This window comes from Pagrus major, chromosome 2 (assembly GCF_040436345.1).
Source record: "Pagrus major chromosome 2, Pma_NU_1.0".
In the NCBI taxonomy this organism is placed as follows: domain Eukaryota; kingdom Metazoa; phylum Chordata; class Actinopteri; order Spariformes; family Sparidae; genus Pagrus; species Pagrus major.
In genome coordinates, this window is record NC_133216.1 from 9,953,352 (window position 1) to 9,971,937 (window position 18,586).

Sequence of the window (18,586 nt, forward strand, 5' to 3'; positions counted from 1 at the left end):
ATTTGTCAGCGTTGTTGAATTTCTGAAGAGGTCTGAGGCAAAACAACAGTTAATCATGCGCGTTGTTACTTTTATTTTTGATCCATGAGCCTTATGAAATATTAAAGCCTTTAATGCATTACCCTCTTGGATGCCTCAGACTTCTTCAACATTTCTAAAAGCAGAAACCCAAACTTGTGTACTGTTTAAAGCCTGATGTCAGTGTTGTGTTTGTATCCCCAAAATAATAAGTGATGAAGGTTTATTTGTTGTGAGAACTTGTTGGTGATTAACATGTGAACACTGAGCATAACGTGAGTTAACCCCGCGTGTGAGCATGGGTACATGTGGTACTGCTTAATATAAACATGATCTTTATCTTGATCCATTGAAGCTGTGTAACTATATTTTTTACAGTGGGCTATATGTCAGTACCAGATAAAGGCTGAGATGAATGACGCTATCATACCATGTCGGGTTCATTGAACTTGTTGCTTCAAATGCAGAGTGCACTTTAGATCTATGAACTTCAAAGAGGCTGTTCGCTTATCACACAGCAACACCACAACATCTTTGTCGAGGCTGTAAACAGGACAAATGCTCTCAGCTGCTCCTGATCTATCTATCTATCTATCTATCTATCTATCTATCTATCTATCTATCTATCTATCTATCTATCTATCTATCTATCTATCATGCAAGAAATAACCAAAGCCACGTATTCATTTTGGAAACAAAAAAACTTTTACTTGAAATGTCAATATTTTCTCAGAAAGTATAAATAATGATTTATGATTGATTTCAATTTTATACAAAAATAATACATTAGGAGGAAAAAAAAAACAAATCATGTCCTGTCACACAAGTATGAGTGCCCTCTGATCAGATGGCAGTAGACGTGCCGATAACAGTCACAAACCAACCAAACATAATAATAACAATGTAATGACCTAATATTGAACAGGAGACTGGATCTGCCACACTTACAACATGAAGGGTTTGATGGTCAAAATGGCCTTTTGGGTAGTGACAGTGAAAGGAAAACGTATTCTTGATGCTGAATTTGGTCCTCAGGTCAACCCTTCCCATCCTTGCCCGGCTAGCTAAACTGTGACTTTGTGTTCAGATGTACAGAAACAAGGTGTAAAAAGGGGGAAAAGATTGTGGTGAGTTGAGTCAGAGGCTGAGCTGAACACAAACACACACAGGCATCACGTTAGCTAGCTATCTTACAGCTAACAGTGAACATTTCTGCAAACCAAAGATACATTCAGTTTGTACAATTCATGTATCATATAGAGATTTCTACAAGTGTCATATCATGTTCAGATTACGTGTATATGAGCTGACTTTTATGTCATGAGGAGGAGGGGATGGTGATGAATGTTGCTTGCCGAGTTTCAGCTTTTGTAAGCGTGAAGCCAACGGATATTGCTAACGATACGTCAGGAACTATTCCAGCCATGTTGGTGACGACAAAACCTGATATTATGTTTTTTGTGCCTTAATAATATAATAATAATATTAATAAAATTGCAGCATATCCGTGGTTTGCAAAAAAGTACATTGCCGACACTTCTTCTGACGATTGGCTTGAATAAACAGAAACAGTCGACTTTGCGCTAATGACATGAAAGTTGACAGCTCGCTTCCTTTCCTATCTGAACACACTTCTGTAGTGCTCACGAGCAGCTGCTCCTCTCCCCTACATTTCTCAGTCTGTGTGGATTCCTGTCTGATTAGAGCAGCTGCTGTCACAACATCGCCCTCATTCATGTCTCTCCTCTTCACTAAACACCAGACTAAGACGGCTGTTTTCTTTCTGAATACTTGTCAATATTTTCATTCTTTCGACCTCAGCGGGGGGTCCTGCGCCTTGATTTATGACGAGGAGTTATTGACAATATTTGTCCTGTTTTGGTATCTCCTCACTTTGGAGCAGGAAGTCGGCGAGGGAGGAGGGAGGAGGGAGGAGGGAGGGCGAGTCCCATTCCTGAAATTCACCTGAACCTGTGTGCAAACAACATGGAGGGGAAGGGCCACGTTTAAAGAGTGTGAGTCAGTTCCCCTGAAGGCAGACGTGGTTTACAGATACTGCAGGCTCACAGACGAATAGAAGCCGTACCTACACTCGACTACTCTCTTATTCTTTGGCATATTTGTCCCACACATCTGCTTTTGCGCCATTTTAACAGGCAGCTCCAGTGTACAATAATTTGTTGGTGACTTCGCTGATAGTGCATAATTCATCTCCAGTCTCAAGTGTGTGGAGTTCTGTGCAGAATCCAGTTATACAAAGCACTGCATACACATATAGACGCATTGCATAGTCCTTTCAAGATTGTCAAAGTCTTTTCAATCACAGTATACACATTGAACAGCTCGACATGATGAATCCCCTCGAGCATTCACCGCCTGCACTTGTGCTAGTACAGTAAACTGAGTGTGAAAGAATAACATGGAAGACTCCTTTAAAGCCCAGTAAGAAGATCAATAACAGGTTATTGTGATTGTCACACAGTTCTGCTCACGTGCTCACGTCGTCCACGAACCTCTCGTGAGTTTTTCCAGCCTTCACAGAGGCTGATTAGTGTCTCTGTCGTGTCCGTGTGTCTTCATATTTCCACCTTAAATCACAGTGTAATATAAGTTGCCTTCATTCAGGTCCGTACCACGCACAGTTTCTGAGCATTTTTCTGGTGCTTTGTTTTTGTTCCTTTTTTTAAAAAAAAAGGAGGCATAAAAAAAAACTGAATACTGTTTTCAAAGATTGTGTTAAAATCATCCTTGTTGATCATTTGTGTGCGACCGAGGGGAATCCAGTCTCTTCCCTTCCACTGTCCCCATTTCTCATCATTCACCGCCTGGCCCGCCGTCGTCACTCCTCTCGTTTGTTGACTGACTCATCATCCAGCCGCGCCGTTGCCGGTTATTAAGAGTTGTCATGGTTATCGCGGTGAGAGGGTGGAAAAATGTGCTCCGGTTGCCGGGCACCGAGGAAGTCAGGTGTACGCTCTCACCAGGCCTGAAGAGGACACTGAAAGGAGGAGGACGAGAGGGAGAGACATGTCAGATAAAGTAGGTCTGTGTTACATAAAACAATAAATACAACCTGTCCGGTAACACAGGTATATACAGTATAATGTCATCATCAACACGGCTGGAAAACAGCTCAGTCCAGTAGTCAGTCAGGTACAGTTCTGAGGTACTCGTCTATTTTATGCTGCTTTATACTCCGTTGCATTAACAGCTGTAGTTGTGTTTACAGGATGAGGCTGTAAATTCAAAACATACTATAGTTTATTAAATATTGTAATAGGTTAATGTAGAGCCACTACTAACTACAACCTTAAAATTACACTCACATGTTAATCAGTTAAAGACATCGTGTTAAAATATTACTTAAGTGAAAATCACCCGTATGTAAAGTACTTTAGTAGAAGTCTTAAAGTATCTGATATTAAATGGAGAAAAGTATCAAAAGTACAAGAAAACGAACAAGAAAATACTTGTATGTATATATTGTACACATGGGGTTGATCTTATATTCTGCATTTTTCTGATGATGATAAAATAAATTAATTCAAAAATGTTCTACTTTGGCTCCAATTAAGTAATCTTCAAAGTAACAAGTAACTAAACTTTTCAAATAAATGTAATGGAGTAAAAAGTACAATATTTGCCTCCAAAATGCAGTGGAGTGGAAGTACAAAGTAGCAGAAAATGTAAGTACAAGTACCTCAAAATTGTACTAAATAACCTTAGTACAGTAAATGTACTTAGTTACATTCCATCACTTGGCATATACAGTATAAAAGAAAGAAACTGCGAGTAGCTGTGCTTTGAATGTCACTATTTTATACCACTCGATCCTTCTTACTCCATCACATTTGTCTAACAGCTGGAGTTATTAGTTATTTGTTACAGATTAAGACCGTAAATAAAAAACACAAGTTATTAAAATACCACTTCATGTACATTTATTTCCTGATATTTATATACTTTTAGAGTATTATTGCTACTTTTACTGAAGTAAATGTTTTGAATACTTCTTCCAACACTGGTAAATACATCACTCCTGCACCTTCATGTGCCACACCTGACCAAATACATTCCTCATCCTTCTTCTCCTGACGCTGAAAAGCCTTGTTTCCATTGAAATGCCTCTTTTTTTGGATTGTTTGTGGAATTTATTTTTTCTCCAGGGGTGGAGGCGGGCAGGCGACCCGGGCGTGACCCTGCGGCCAGCAAATAGCCTCACCTGATAAAGCTGACCCGCAGCTAAGACTTGAGTCATTAGACGGCGGGCTCTTAGCAGAGGTGAGTTTTAAACAGACTCGGGTATAATGGAGGGTTCACGGTAAACAATGAGTGTTATAAAGCCGGAGCATGTTGGTCATGAGAAGAAGTCTGCCCCGGCCAAATAAAGTCCTGATAAGAAAATACCTGGGAGAGCCTGCGGGCTAATTGCTCTCTAAATAAACTGGTTTGTGAAATGCCACAAAGGTGGAAGGTAACAACCAGTACATTTACTCCAGTACTGTACTTAAAAACTATATCGATACTACAATACTTGTGCTTTACTTGAGAATTTCAATTTCATGCTACTTCATACTTTGTATAAATAAATGTAAATATAAATGAAACAATTTATCGACTGAGAAAATAAATCTGCAGATTAACAGAGACACTGTAAATTTTAGTTGACGTTACTTAAAAAAAGTCAGGAAACCAATATCTCAGAATTACCAGGTAAAATAGACTATTTCAGATTTAAGTTGTACGAGCTTAAAAGTTTAGGAGCTTAAAATAATTAGTCTACTTTGCTTCGCAATTTTACCTCGAAGTAAAATCCCTTTGTCAGATTTTACAGTGTAATAAAAAACTTTAAATTTAGATATCTCATTGTTAAATGTAATATTTTGGGTGTTTTGGACTATTGGTCTGACAACACTTCAATTTACTGAGAAAATAAAAAATCTGGAGATTAACTGAGAACAATAATAATAATAATAATAATAATGCAATACACTACTAAAAATTAAATCACTGGTCCCGTTTTTGGCTTTTGTATACTTACAAAAAGTCTAGTTGGAGCTTCTTGTCACGTCAATTTTCGTTATTTTAAACTTGCTTAATTTATAGTTCATCAATAAAACCACTCCATCTGTATAATCCAGTTTTCTTACAGTATTGGGAGAATTAAACCGGTAGTTTCGAATGTTTTTGGCTTTTGGATCCTTACAAAAAGTTATGTTTCATTATTTTAATCTTGCTTAGTTTACAGTCCACCAATGAAGCCACTCCACCTGTAGTTAGTTACTCTAAAACAGTATCTAGAGTATTAAAGTATATCGTGACTAGATTGTATGTTATGTATCATAAATAAGATCTGTATTTTTTATTAGTAGTAGTGGATGTACTGATATATCACTATTTGTATTGGTATTATTTTGTGTAAAAGTCATGTTAAGTGTTTTTTCCACCAATGGGTGCAGCTTTTATCACAGCATACACCTGTTAGCTGTTTTGCAAAAGTATATCAATAAACAGCTGACTGTCCCTGGCTTAGATGCATCTATTTCACGGCATCACAGAGATTTGTTTTCCCTCCTTCCTCCACAGAGGATACACCGCGCTCTGACCTATCATCCCATCAACCCATCAGTCTGTCAGTAGCAGCGCGGCGGTACGAGCGCTCTGCCTCAGCGTGGGAAATTGAGCGTGTGAAAGCACCGTGGACGACATTTCAGGCTAGAGCGATCACCGAGAGCAGGGAGAAGTAGGAAAGAGGAAGAGGTGTAATTACCCAAAAAACTCCACCCCCCCACCATCACCCAGCTCTTCTCATCTCCAGCCCCACTGTAGCATGGAGGAAAGTAGAAGAAGACAAGGGATGAGAACTTTGATTAAGAGCGAGGCTCATTTCCTGATCGCAGAGGAAAACTCTCAGCAGGGAGAGGAAAGTGGAAGGAGGCAGCGTTAATCAAGAGGCGTTCAGGTCGAGGGAGCAGGTGATTGATTAGGAGGAAATAGGAATTCTGAGGAGTAAACTATCCATATATCTGCCTTGCCTGTTAGTTTGAAAGCATCTGAACAACAACAGCAGCCCCAAACAAAAGCAAAATAACTTAAATGATTTGACTTGTGTGCGATTTTGTTGATTTTGAACTGATAAAAATGTATTTACCCAGGAGAGACCCCCGAGTTGCACCATCTTGTTTACAGAAGCGTCCTAATGTGACAGGAATTAAAGAAGTCAGCACACAATCATAACACACACACACACACACTTTTCCAAATTGTAATCTAGTTCCTGCTGTTAGTGTGTGCTTGGATTGAGTGGTGAGGGGTGATTTTTAAGTATCAATGGGTGATGAGTGAGCTGATCAAAGTGTGTGAGTACTTTTTCGAGGGAGATTTGATGACAAGACAGTACTTTCTGTTGCAAAATACTAAAATTACTGCAATAATACCTCAAATGTACCGATGATTCTCATGCAAATACCCCCACATTGTTTCAATCTAAAAACCCACAGACAGACAGACAGAGAGGTGAGAACATGCATCTACAACTGTGGCTCCTCTGGGATGTGACGTATTGCGGGCTAAAGACTCACCGTCTTGCTCGAGGACATGGAGCTGAGGGTGCTGAGGCTGTTGGCGTCCGTGACCACCATGGCTGAGGGGAAGCGTGACGGGTGGGAGTATTGTGGGGGCTCTTGCTTGTGAGGATACACTGCGAAAGGAACGTCAGAGAGATAATTAGACTTCAACACACTCTACACATATTGTAGAAAGTGGGATTAACATGTCATATAGCAGGTCTCGGGCTGTATAAATACTATGAAAGTGGTTATAAAAACACTGGCAGAGTGTTAATGTAATAAAAATAAATAATTAAGTGATAAAAAAATGAAATTAGCAGAAAATGAGCACAATATGATAAATAAACACAATTTCAAGGTTGATATCTGGTTTGAAGCAGCCGTTTTTCTGCAAGATATCACATTTTAATGCTCACAGGATATGTAGTGTGACATTTAATGAAACTCTGGGTGTTTATCTTAGTAATATCTATTCTAAAATATAGTATTTATGAAGGGAACACTTTCTCTTTTTGCTTTAAGTATTGAGAGACAGTCTATAGATTTTATAGATTTATTTTTCCCTGTCAAAGAAGGACAGTTTCATCCTTTCAGACCTCTAAAATGTATCAAATTAAACAATTAAAAAAAGTTTAAATCACTTTTTTTTTTACTTTTCATAACCTACAATGTAAAATCTGACAGCTACTTTACTTTAAAAAAGTCGAGAAACCCAATTATCTCGTAAAGTAAACTAATAATTTTAAGTTATTAAAGCAGAAGTAGAAGTATAGTGTTACTGACTGTGTGAGTGTGTGACGGTAGCCATGAACGGCTGCTGGCTCATGTGGCTGGGGGACTGCTGCATCAGGCTCTGCTGGTGGGGGCTGTGGAGCTGCTGGGAGAACTGGACCGGCTGCAGCGCGGCGAGGCTGCCCGCCACGCTATTGATCACCGGCACCGTCTGAGACTGCGATGTGTTTAAACCTATGAAGAGACACGACCAAGATGTCAGTCAAAACTTGTCGTGACAAAATAAATGAGCTTCTGTGTTGTGAAGGGACGGATGGAGGACTTACTCTGTGCTATGGCCATGACTCCAGATAGAGGCATGATGAGGTTCTGTGTCTGCTGGTGGCTGTGATGGGCGCTGTGGATGTTGGTCAGTGTGCTGACTGGAGGAAGTCCTCCACCTGAACCTGAAATCTGGGGACAAAAACGAAGGAAATACATAAAATTACTGCTTTAATATTTTCTTATAATAGACTACGACACTTAAAAGTCATGAGAGCTTGAGCGTCTGCTGTGTACATCCATATAAATGTATTTTTCAAAGTGAAACAGATGTTGGCTGCTAAACAAACAACAGACATAAATGTTGACTTAGTTCAGATTCTTTTGTACGACACCACACTTGTGTAACTCCACTCATACACGGCACACAAGCAAATACTGATAAGAAAGGAAAGCCGGGGGAAAAAAGTCATACTGAAAATGTCAGAGTAGAGAGCTGTGCGTGAGTTTGTGCAGCACATTGACAGCATTTGCATGTAAGTTTATCAAATGCTTTAAAAAATAACTGCAAAAAAAACAACTTCCACACATGTGCAGTAATGGCTATCGAGCTCTGGATCCTCCCACTCGGAGGGGGTGCTTCGATTTGACTACTGCCAGCTGCCCACAGAGGACAGACACACATCTGCAGATAAGAAACTGTCAGCTCTGACCTGCTGCACACCACACTGCCTGCCCTCCCTGTGGTCATTTCCCATAATGCCGCTCCAAAAAGGCAGAAGTGTTTCGATCTGACAGGGAAGTTCATGAACAGTTTTGAATATTTCAGTTGCAGGACTTGATATTTTACCCTGAACAAGATACTGTACGTGCTTTAAATGGTTGGATTTTTTGGCAAATATTCTGACAGTAAATTACACATCATATATCAAAAGTATTGTTAACTGGAAAGCTTTGGGTCTGTGTGCTGTTTTCCTTGTCACTGATCAAATATTGGACGAGGGCAGAAGGGAGAAACTCTGAAGTAGACTAAAGACAACAGTGGGTATGATCGAATGTTGGCGTCATTTCTCTGGCAGAACAAGCAGCGCTCCACCTGCGTCTCCTCTCTGTGAGGCATTTAATCAATACAAACAGAATGTTTCTTTGTCAGGTTTATTGGCTGAGCGGTGGACATGCCTGGCGCACTCTGGTGAAGGCTGTGTGCTAGGCCAGCCATGGCCTGCCACCCCGGCTCCACCTTCCAAACACAGCAGCACAATGCGCTATTTGTTGGCTCCTGCTAGCGGGTCCATGGGACAGGAGGTTCAGGAACCTGCTTTGTACGTTTATGCTAAACGTTGGCCTGGTCTTATCTAATCTGAGGCCGTGAGGGCCCAGGTGTGTTCACTCACCATCTTGGCATCAGGTGACAGCAGACTGTGGCTGTGGTCCAATCCTCCCGGAGACACCTGCTGGAGCACCGACTGGCTGGACGGCATGGCGTTGCTACTGTGGTGACTGATGGTCGTGGAGGAGGAGACCTCGCCGGGGCCTTGGCTGTAACGCACTGACAGAGAAACACACAGAGGGTTAGATTCACTTGTTTTGGCTCACAGCTGCTGCGTAACTATAACAGTTATATAGGGCAGAGAGATAGTGGCGAGGGCCTCAGTCTGAGCTGCAACACCGCTGTCGCTCCGACCAACCGGGCTCACCTGCTCTTTGACTCAGACAGCGGAGGACAGAGCAAACAAACACACTGAGCCGTCCGCTGCTGCTATCTGCGTAGCTCAGCCAAGGCCATGAGCTGTGTACACGCACTCATTACAGCAAAACTCCCATCAGACTATCTGATCTGACGATGTCCCCAATTACGTCAGTGTCAAGTTTCATACTCAGATGCTTCACAATTTAGGTCTTGCATTGAAAAGTAAAAAGTACTGAAGTAATATCAAGTAGCAGTATAAAGTAGAAGTATATATATGTAATATATTACATTTTCAGATAAATAATACTGATAAATTAAAGTGTCAGCAAATTTTACTGTTTTAGTTGGTTGAGGTTGAGCTAGTTTGAACTTTTTAACGTTTAACTCATAAATTTGTGTCAAGTTTTTAGACATTTTTGGGCACGATATTGGATAATTGTTAAATAAACCATATACGAAGCGAAATTTGGAAGGTTATCATGTTTTCTGATGTAAAATATTTTGAAATTGTAAAACTAATGAAAAACTTCTAAAATCTAAAGCTGTCAGAGAAATATAGTGGAGTAAAAAGTCCACCATCTCCCTCTGACATGTAGTGGGAGGTGGTAGAAAAACAGAAAAATGTACTTTTTTTCAGATATTCAGAGCAAAGCTGCACTGAAAATGACATCCGTCTTTTAGTGCCATCACTTAATCCCGTGTCTAGACTTCTCTCATCAGAGGCCCAAAGGAATGCTTCACCCCGCCACCACCGACAATCAAATGCCTGTTTGCCGATTCAGGCCCCCTCTGATACCAACAGAGTAAACATTACACAATTACAAACAATGTCAAACACATTCTTATCCTGTGGTCTCAGAGAGCCTCCCTCCCTCAGTGACAGTGTAGAGACAGACTCTGTTTGCACTCAGATCTCCCATCTTTCCCCCGAGCCCTCCGGCCCTGACCCAGGTGTGTCAGGCCTGAACGCCCCGCCGAAGTCGGCCAGACATGACAGGAAGCATTGATATACAGCCATTTTTGAGATAAAAAAGAGGGAGAGGCGCTGACACTAAATGTGACCAATGAGGGACGTATTGATTTCCTGTCGCTGCTGGAAACTGGAGCAGGGTGTGTTTGCAGATCTGAAAGTTTGCTTCAAGTGTGAAGGAAACAAATTGGCATCAGTGTTCCTGTATCACCTACATACAACATGTCACTTAGTGAGCTTTAAACTTCTAGGTGATGTTGTTTTTGGACAGTGCCAGGTAAACTGCTAGGCTAAGCTAACCGTCTTTAGGCTCCAGCTTCATATTTAACTTGCATGTGACTGGTGTCGGTCTTAACAAGAAAGCAAACCATTCATTTTCCATAATGTTGAACTATTACTTCAGCTACAAGTACTTTAAACCCAGATGCTGCTATGTCTGAAGCGCAGCCACAGAGCCGTATTTCATCCTAGCTAAAGTACCTGTCCTCCATTTTGTTCAGCCCTCAGACTGCACATTGTCTTCTGCAACATAGTCGCAACCCCACAACACTGCACCATGCCTTGTAAACACTGCCGCAGAACAATAAAGCAGTCCATTGGACTCATGACCCCCATTGCCACACAATAGAAGAGGACTCATAAAAAGGCAGTTATCTCGGTGCTGGGCGACCTCTTAAAGTGTCTCAGGGAGAAAAGGATGCTATTCAGGCCAGTTTTGTTTCTTTGGGTTCGGTAGTAATTTTAACTGCAGGGAGCCTCGAGGTAAATAAGTAAGACTTCAAGAGACTTAAGGGTTTTAAAAAAGCTATAGAGGGAAGATCTGATTTTCTTGAGATGCACCAAGATTATTTTAAAACTGTCCCAACTTTGCCCTGGCAAAAATCCATGAAACACTGAGGAGTCCACTTCAAGAGCTGGGGGAGGGCGAGAACTTCACAAGGGGAGTGGTAGCAAGGATCTTCAGCAGGTTTAAAAGGCTCTAGCTCCCTGTGTGACCCATGTAAAATCAAAGCCGGCCTCCCTGACCCCAGGCAGCGCTCATTGTAGTGGCCCTGCATATGACAGACCTCCTGGGTCTCTGCAGGACGTATCCATGGTCTTTTCTTTGTGGCTCTCGAGGAGACACAGAGCAGTGGAAAGTGCAGAGCTCGACCGTCCTCTCTGTGTGGGCGTGTGATTCCTGTTTTAAGCTAGCCTGAGGTGGCAGCGGAGGATCCCCCCTACTGCTGTATCTGATCTGGAACTTCTGAGTCTGCTGGATTTGTAACGTGCAGAACGATGCTTACACAGCGATGACTCAATTTTATGGTGAATTCAGCTGCGAAATTACCAGCGGAGGAAGAAATATTTACTGTTTACGTAAATAAAAGCACAAATAATCCAGAAATACTCCATTTCAAAAAAGTTATGCATTAAGTATTAGCAAAATGTACCTAAAGTACCAAAAATAACAAACACTTGTCAAGCCGAACTTGTAATGGAAGTATTATATTTCATGTTGTTGTTGATTGTAAGCAAGTTTAAACTACTTCACATATATTGAGTTAGTTTATTGCAGCTGTTCTGTTACACGAGTTTCATCTTTGTCGGCCTGATAGTTTTTCTAATGTTTAAAAGCATTTGAGACGCTTTAAGGGTAAATGTCTCTTCGTTAGGATGCTGAATACAAAATGTTTCTTGCTTGCAATAAGCAAAAAAATCTGCCGATGGTACAATTAAGAATTTAAATTTAAAATGTAAAAAAAGGTGCTATATCTCACTGAGTTATACAATACGATAAGATACGATCTACTTAATTGTCCCTGTAGGGAAATTTGTTTCTATTTTATATTAAGAGGTTTTTGACAAGAAATCAGACAAATATAACTTGAAGTTTTTGTGGCGTAACAGCTCATAGACATCTAAAAACTGACATGGGGCCAGACACTGATTTTTGTAAGCAAGATAGTTTGGAACCAAATGTTTTAATCGTTAACAATATATTTGTAATATTACCATAGGTTGTTTTTTTAACGTAAAATCTTAATCTGAACTGGTCTCAGTTGTCAAAAAAATATACAAATAAGTAAGAAGGAGTATTTGTATCAGGTAATATCCAATAGAAACACACAAGTTAAGTAGCCTCTGAATACCTGCACTATGTATGTTTTGGGGAAGACATCTTAATGAGGGAAAGATCGTCATTGACTGATGTTTATGCCTAAATAAACTGAATAAACAAACTGACCTTTATATTTGGCGGACTCTGCCAGCTTTCTAGCTTCAAACAGTGTTCAGGGACTTTATTTACCTCTAAGAACAGCTTGTTTATTCAGTTATAGAAAAAAAAAATTCCTGAGTTTGTATCATTACCTCATTAATATGTTAAATATTAAAATTTTAATTTTAAAGTTTAAATTTCTTCTCCAAAAACTACGTAGTGCTCCTTTAAGTACAGCACATGTATTTTGTGTACTTGCAAATGACCATGTCTTTGAATCATTATTGCATAATATGATGTAATTTTGTCGACACACAACATATTTATTTAACTAACTTGTTAGTGCAGATCGATGTTTCAGAGTAAAACGCCGTCAATAAGATGGATTACTTGAGCTCAGTAAACGTTATTAGTGGATGAACAGTAGGTAAATATTGCATGTGAAAACACAGGTGCGTGCCTGCTAACGCACTTTGTAATCTCCCTGCGATCAGTTTCATTTCAGAAAGTAAAAAAGGTCACCGCCAAAACGGCACGTCACACTGCTCCACTGTCTATCCAGTTGTGACCAACTGGCCAACGAACTGTAACAGAATCAATAAAAACTCCCAAAGTAAGAGGAGTTTCTTTGATCTGACCCAGCAGTGACCTCTCTCGTATGACTAAAGGTGTGGCGACGCTTTAAGGAGGGGGGTGACTCGCTTTCTCTATAGGCGAAGAAGGGGTCATCAGTCCTGTCTGGCCAGAAAAGAGCCAATACCCCGGTGGACAGCTCCTGCTGCTCCAAGTCTGCACCCAGCCTCTGCAACTATGCTGCTGCCCATAAAGGTGATGGGGGAGGCTTTAAAATCAGTCCTCCTCTGGGCCCAGCAGAGATAAATGAACCTAGGTTACAGTCACTGCAGTCTTCTAATACACCACAGACAATGGGACCTCCTGCTGAGGGAGAGTATAGAGAGTAGAAGTCAGAGGAGCCCCTTATCAAAGGCCTGGGAGATGTAGTAGCAAAGGATTTTAATTGTCCATTAAGCATGCATAATACAGGCCGTGCCCTAGCAACGCAATGAGGTGCCCTGCTGGGATATTATTGTCAGGCCAGGGGCTGACACTGAAAAACAGCTGATGCTGTCGGCAGGATGCCAGCAGGACACCTTGTAAGCAGCCAGCTGAGGGGTTTTTTAGGCGAACAAAGTGCTTTCCGCCATGCAACCGACCCTTCCCTTCTGCAACCTTATCGCTGACCCCTCTGCCTCTGCAACCTGAGGTCAATGCCTGGTCAGGTGTTCTGGGCGACAACAACAAAAAAAAAAACCTCAAGCAAACAGACAATCCACAAGTGGGACCAGTTTATCCAAAGGTAAAAGAGCAAGCCAAGGCAAACAGTTTGTTTTCCCTTCAAAGCTCGCCTCGTGTTCGAACACGAGAGGACAACAATGGGCTGTGAGTGAGTCTCTCAAATCACAGTTTTATGGTGGGTGAGTGATGGCGCGGAGGATAATGCTCCCTGAGGCCTATCAGCTTTGTTTTTATGTCGTATACACCAGGTAGACTCGGTCAATACTAATTAGTCCAAACGCAAACATCGGGTCAGGGTTGAAATGGTCAGAGCAACAACGCACAGCATTTCCTTGTTTTGGCAACTGCCTGAGCCGAGTCATTAGCAACCTGCACGGGAGGAGGAAATGTGGAAATGACGGCGTTATGGCGAGGGGATCTGGATGTGTCTGTCCCCCCCTCCCTGACCCTGGCCTGACCCGGGGCCTGTCACAGGATTGCTGCCCTTTGTGTCGTGCTTCTCCATGCTGACTTTGGAGTGGAGATTGCAGGTACAATGTGGATTGTTCTCAGTGTGTTTTCAAAGATCAGAATAACAATGGCATTTGCTCAGCTCACTCACTCACGCTCATTGATCACTTGTCCCCTCTCTCTCTGCCTCTCTGATCACATCATCACGGCCTCTGACCATCTCTGACAGCAGTTTCACACCGGGGAAAACTAAATCATGCAGTATTGGGCGTAAATACCTGAAATTGGATCTTTAAATTGATGTCAGCGTATGTTTTTAGTGATCCTCTGTCACAAGTTGTAAGCGATGACATTTAAAGGGGGCTGCACATGTTAAAAGATGTTGCATAAAGCTTTTTGTGGCTCCAGAGGGAGTTAAGTTAAATCTGATTAACTGCCTAAAGTGATGTCACTTGAGTCAGCGTTGCTCGAGGACCAGTGATGGAATGTAACTAAGTACATTTACTTAAGTATTGTACTTTTTAAGGTACTTGAACTTTACTTGAGGATTGCCATTTGACACTAACGCTACATATTGTACTTTCACTCCACTACATTCATTTAATAACTTTCCAGAATCTTTGACCAAATTTTCACTGATTGTGTTGCACTGTGGGTAATGTAGGCGCCATGTTTTTTACAATGAAGAAGAATGTGTGGAATAAAAAAGACTATCTGTGGTTCAGTTGTGAGACTTTTTGAGTGGAGTGCTGCACTGCAATCATGACACGTAGCAGAGAAACGTCGCTCGGCGTCTTACTTGGAGGTGAAGCGCTGCTCTGATGATGTGGCGAGCTGTGAGACAGCAGAGGGTTGATGCTGTGCGGCTGTGAAGTGATGGCGTCCATGGCCAGCTTCTGCCTGAAAGCTTCCTCTTTACGCCGGTTGGCGAACCAGTTATAGACTCGCACTTCGGTGACCAGATTAGAGCCGAGGCCCTGAGCTTTGGAGGGGGAGACGCCTCTCTGGAGACACTCAGCTCTGCGGAGAACAGACAGATGCACAAGGTGAAAAAATGGCTTGGATACTGTTTGGGTGACATTTTTCTAGGAAGGTGTCGCGTTTTTCTACCTGTTGCACTCCTCCACTAAAGTTTCCCGCTCCTCCTTGCTGGGGTTCTTCTGCCGTTCGTAGGCCTGATACAGGATTTGCTGGGACGCGGGCCCCCACTTGAAACGGTTACGTCTCATTTTCTTGCTGGAGGGTTCGCTGCCGACCTCGTCACCAGGCTGACCCTGACCGGACGGGTTGAACTCTGGGAAAAAAAACACCGGATCCTGATTGCCTTTGTCTGTCATATTGCTGCCAGAACCGTGAGCTGCCTGGTTGAACTCTGAAAAATAAGAAGAGGTACATTCAATAAAACAGAAAAGTTATTTACAACTTCAGTGAGATCCAGAGGCCCGATTCTACAGGTGCATGATGGAGGAAATGTCCAATCCAACCTGATATCCCTGCAGGTCTGAAACCCAAATAAAAGCACCGTGCTGCTGCCAGCTACACATTACAGGCCGGGGCCAAGCTGTGAGAAACTCAAATATTAACTTACGTCGGAGAATTTCCCGCTGTTTCCTGACGTACCAGGTGTAGAGGGCCGCTCGCTTCTGCGTTTTCATGGGCGTGCCTTTGTTGAGGTGCTGGGAGAGGTGAGACTGGTTGAGCCCTGTGATGTCCACCACCTCCCGTTGGGGGATGTTGTGCTGCTGCATGTAACCTTTGATCATGCGGGCAGCACGCCATGGGTCCTCTCTGGGTTCAGATAAAACACAGGAGCAGAAAACGCACTCATTTCAACACTGAACTACACGCAGCTTTCAGAGGGAAGTAATAAAGGAAAAACAACCTTTACCACTTCAGATTTTATGGCTGAAAGTTTTTTATGTTTGTGTCGTGCTGTTAAATTTAAAGTGAAGAAATGCTCCGTGTACAGAGGACTTTAGATTTCGGTAGTTTTGTTGATATATAAAAAAGTCTTTATTAAAATATTCTGCTCAAATACACATGAACTTGCTCCTTTAACTTCACAGTTTGGAGGCCTCAAGTTTAAAGGGACTGTAGCGATAATAAGGCCCCTGACAGACTTCCCGTTTATCACCGCCGCCCGTTCAATAGGCAGTAAATATTTTCAAAGGTTAGTTCAAGTGGATCCAGGCAGGTTGAGAAACTTGGACTTAGTATTTGTCGCTTTAGCACAAAGATTTGCTTAGATTAGTAAAACAACCATTAATAAAAAATCTAAATTTAAAGGACGAAAAACTGTGTGACAAAACTTCTGGTAATCCTCAAGTAAAAAGATATTTGTGACATTTTTTTTATTTTATAAAATAAAATGCAAAATAAAAGTCACATAAATAAAGTTTGTCTTTTATTTTTAAAGCTGTGACTTGATTGAAATAAAACAAATTGAGAATTAATTGATAATCAGAGGAGAAGCTGATTAAAATTAGCCACAGATATAAATCACACAAAAAAAGGGAAAACACATTAAGTTGCATCCAGTTAAACTTTAACTGTATTTTGCATTAAAATCCTTCATTATTCACAAACACCAACGATTTTTTTGTTTTTGCCTGAGCAGGAACATATTAACAACATAAATAAAACACGTGTGAAACGCAGTCTTACCCTCGGATGAGAGATTAGCAGCTCCAGACACACAGACATCAGTAATTATAGCAAATCTACACACGTCTGTTTGTTTTGGAGAATGTGGAGGCCTGCATCTAAGTCTGCGGGTTAAGTGGGAGATGTTAGTTTATAACTTTTGACAATGAATAACCAGATCTCCATTCACTCTAATCACACGCCACTGTGTATCTTTCAGTTGATGATTTATAGAATAAAATTAATAATAACTTAACCACACGTGGGTTAGTTTTGATATTCTTCCGGTGCTTGTTGGAGCCTCAAATATTAGTTTTACAGTGAATCAGGCGGCTGAAGTGGAGATGATTAGAAATTAAAAACGGATTTACAGGTTTGATGATGAGTTCATGACCCGTGAAAGAAAACGGGGAAAAGGTTATTTTTAAATTTAATTTAATCAGGACGTAGATAATAAAATAAGTATTATTAGTATTAGAATTATTTCTTTGTGTAATTATTAAAAAAATATTATTATCTGTATCAAACTTGTTGATAATATTTTTTTTTTTAAATCCTAAACTCTGATTGGTGCCGGTTCACTTTCTCCTCGTGAGTTTTATCGTCGGGAGGTGGAGTATAGTTAATAATAAATAGATCTTAAGTTCAGCTGATATTTTCCAAAGGTAAAGAAATAATAATCTTTCTGGATAATTAGTAACCAGAACCGAGCCGTGGCGCGTTATTTTAAAACTGTAAACACAGACGGGAAAAGCGCCTTTACGCATTAAAAAAAAAAAAACTTAACTTTTTTTAAAAAACTTTTTAAACTTTCTCCTCAACAGGGAAGTTTAATCTCGTTTTTTAAGAAGTCAGATGTGGTGTAAAAACTCACGCCAACATGCGCTCCACCTCCGCCCTCTGCTCGGCGGCCTCCTCCGTGTTGAGCGACTGGAGCTCCTTCAGGATCGGCGGCGTGTCGTAGTCGTCCCCGTCCTCGGAGCCCTCGTCGCCGGACAGCTTGCCCTTGCTGTGCCCGTTGGTGAGCGTGTGGAAGACGGGCTTGGAGTCGACGTCCGCCGCGCTCATCTTGCCGCTCTGAGGCGCGGCGGGCGACATGGGCAGACTCTCCAGTTTTACTCCAAAGCCCGGCGGGCTGGGGTCCATGTCGTCCAGGGCCTGGATCAGCACATCTCGGGTGACTCCTGAGTCCAGCAGGGCGCTGAGGAGCTCCTGCTGCAGGGATGTCAGCTTGGAAACCATTTTAGAGAACATTAAAAAAACACAACATAGGCCTGCTGGGTGCGCGCTGCAGCAAGAAGAGGGGGGAAAGAGAAAGAGGAGGATGATGATAAAATAAAAAAAAGTGAGAATAAAGTCCCTCTCTTCCTCTCTAGTCCAGTGTTTTTCGGCTTGCTGACACCTGCTCCGAGAGGCTGCTTCACTTCCCTGTTGGAGGGGAGGATGCAGCTACTTTGCCATGATGCTTTGAGAGAGCAGGGGGATATAAAACATGATAATGAGTGGGCCGGCTGATGGGAGCCTTATGTAAATCCACAGAATAAGGCCCGCTCTGGGCCGAGGTGGACATGTGTTTACACTGCTGCACTGCTGCTTTTATTGGCTCCCCTTATCAGCAAAACTTTCATGGACTTTGGACCCTGTTGTATATGCCATAAAGACTTTTAAGAAAAGGCGAGCTGCGCATATTCACATCGCTGGATCTGCTGCTGGGTTGTTTTTTTTTTTTATTGTGGTCTTTATTATGAGGCAGAAGT

General features: G+C 41.7%; 1 protein-coding gene across 1 annotated transcript; it reads right to left on the reverse strand.

The window, feature by feature from the left end:
• Positions 1–700: 700 nt before the first annotated feature.
• hnf1ba (HNF1 homeobox Ba) lies at positions 701–18,340 on the reverse strand. The gene is made up of 10 exons (XM_073482357.1): positions 17,704–18,340; positions 15,775–15,974; positions 15,297–15,558; positions 14,986–15,206; positions 8,975–9,129; positions 7,646–7,772; positions 7,371–7,553; positions 6,600–6,718; positions 6,170–6,214; positions 701–3,016 (listed from the first exon to the last, which is right to left on the reverse strand). Exons 1-10 carry the CDS (start codon positions 18,081–18,083, stop codon positions 2,996–2,998), a joined length of 1,713 nt encoding a protein of 570 aa, XP_073338458.1. The 5' UTR covers positions 18,084–18,340; the 3' UTR covers positions 701–2,995.
• Positions 18,341–18,586: the final 246 nt, after the last annotated feature.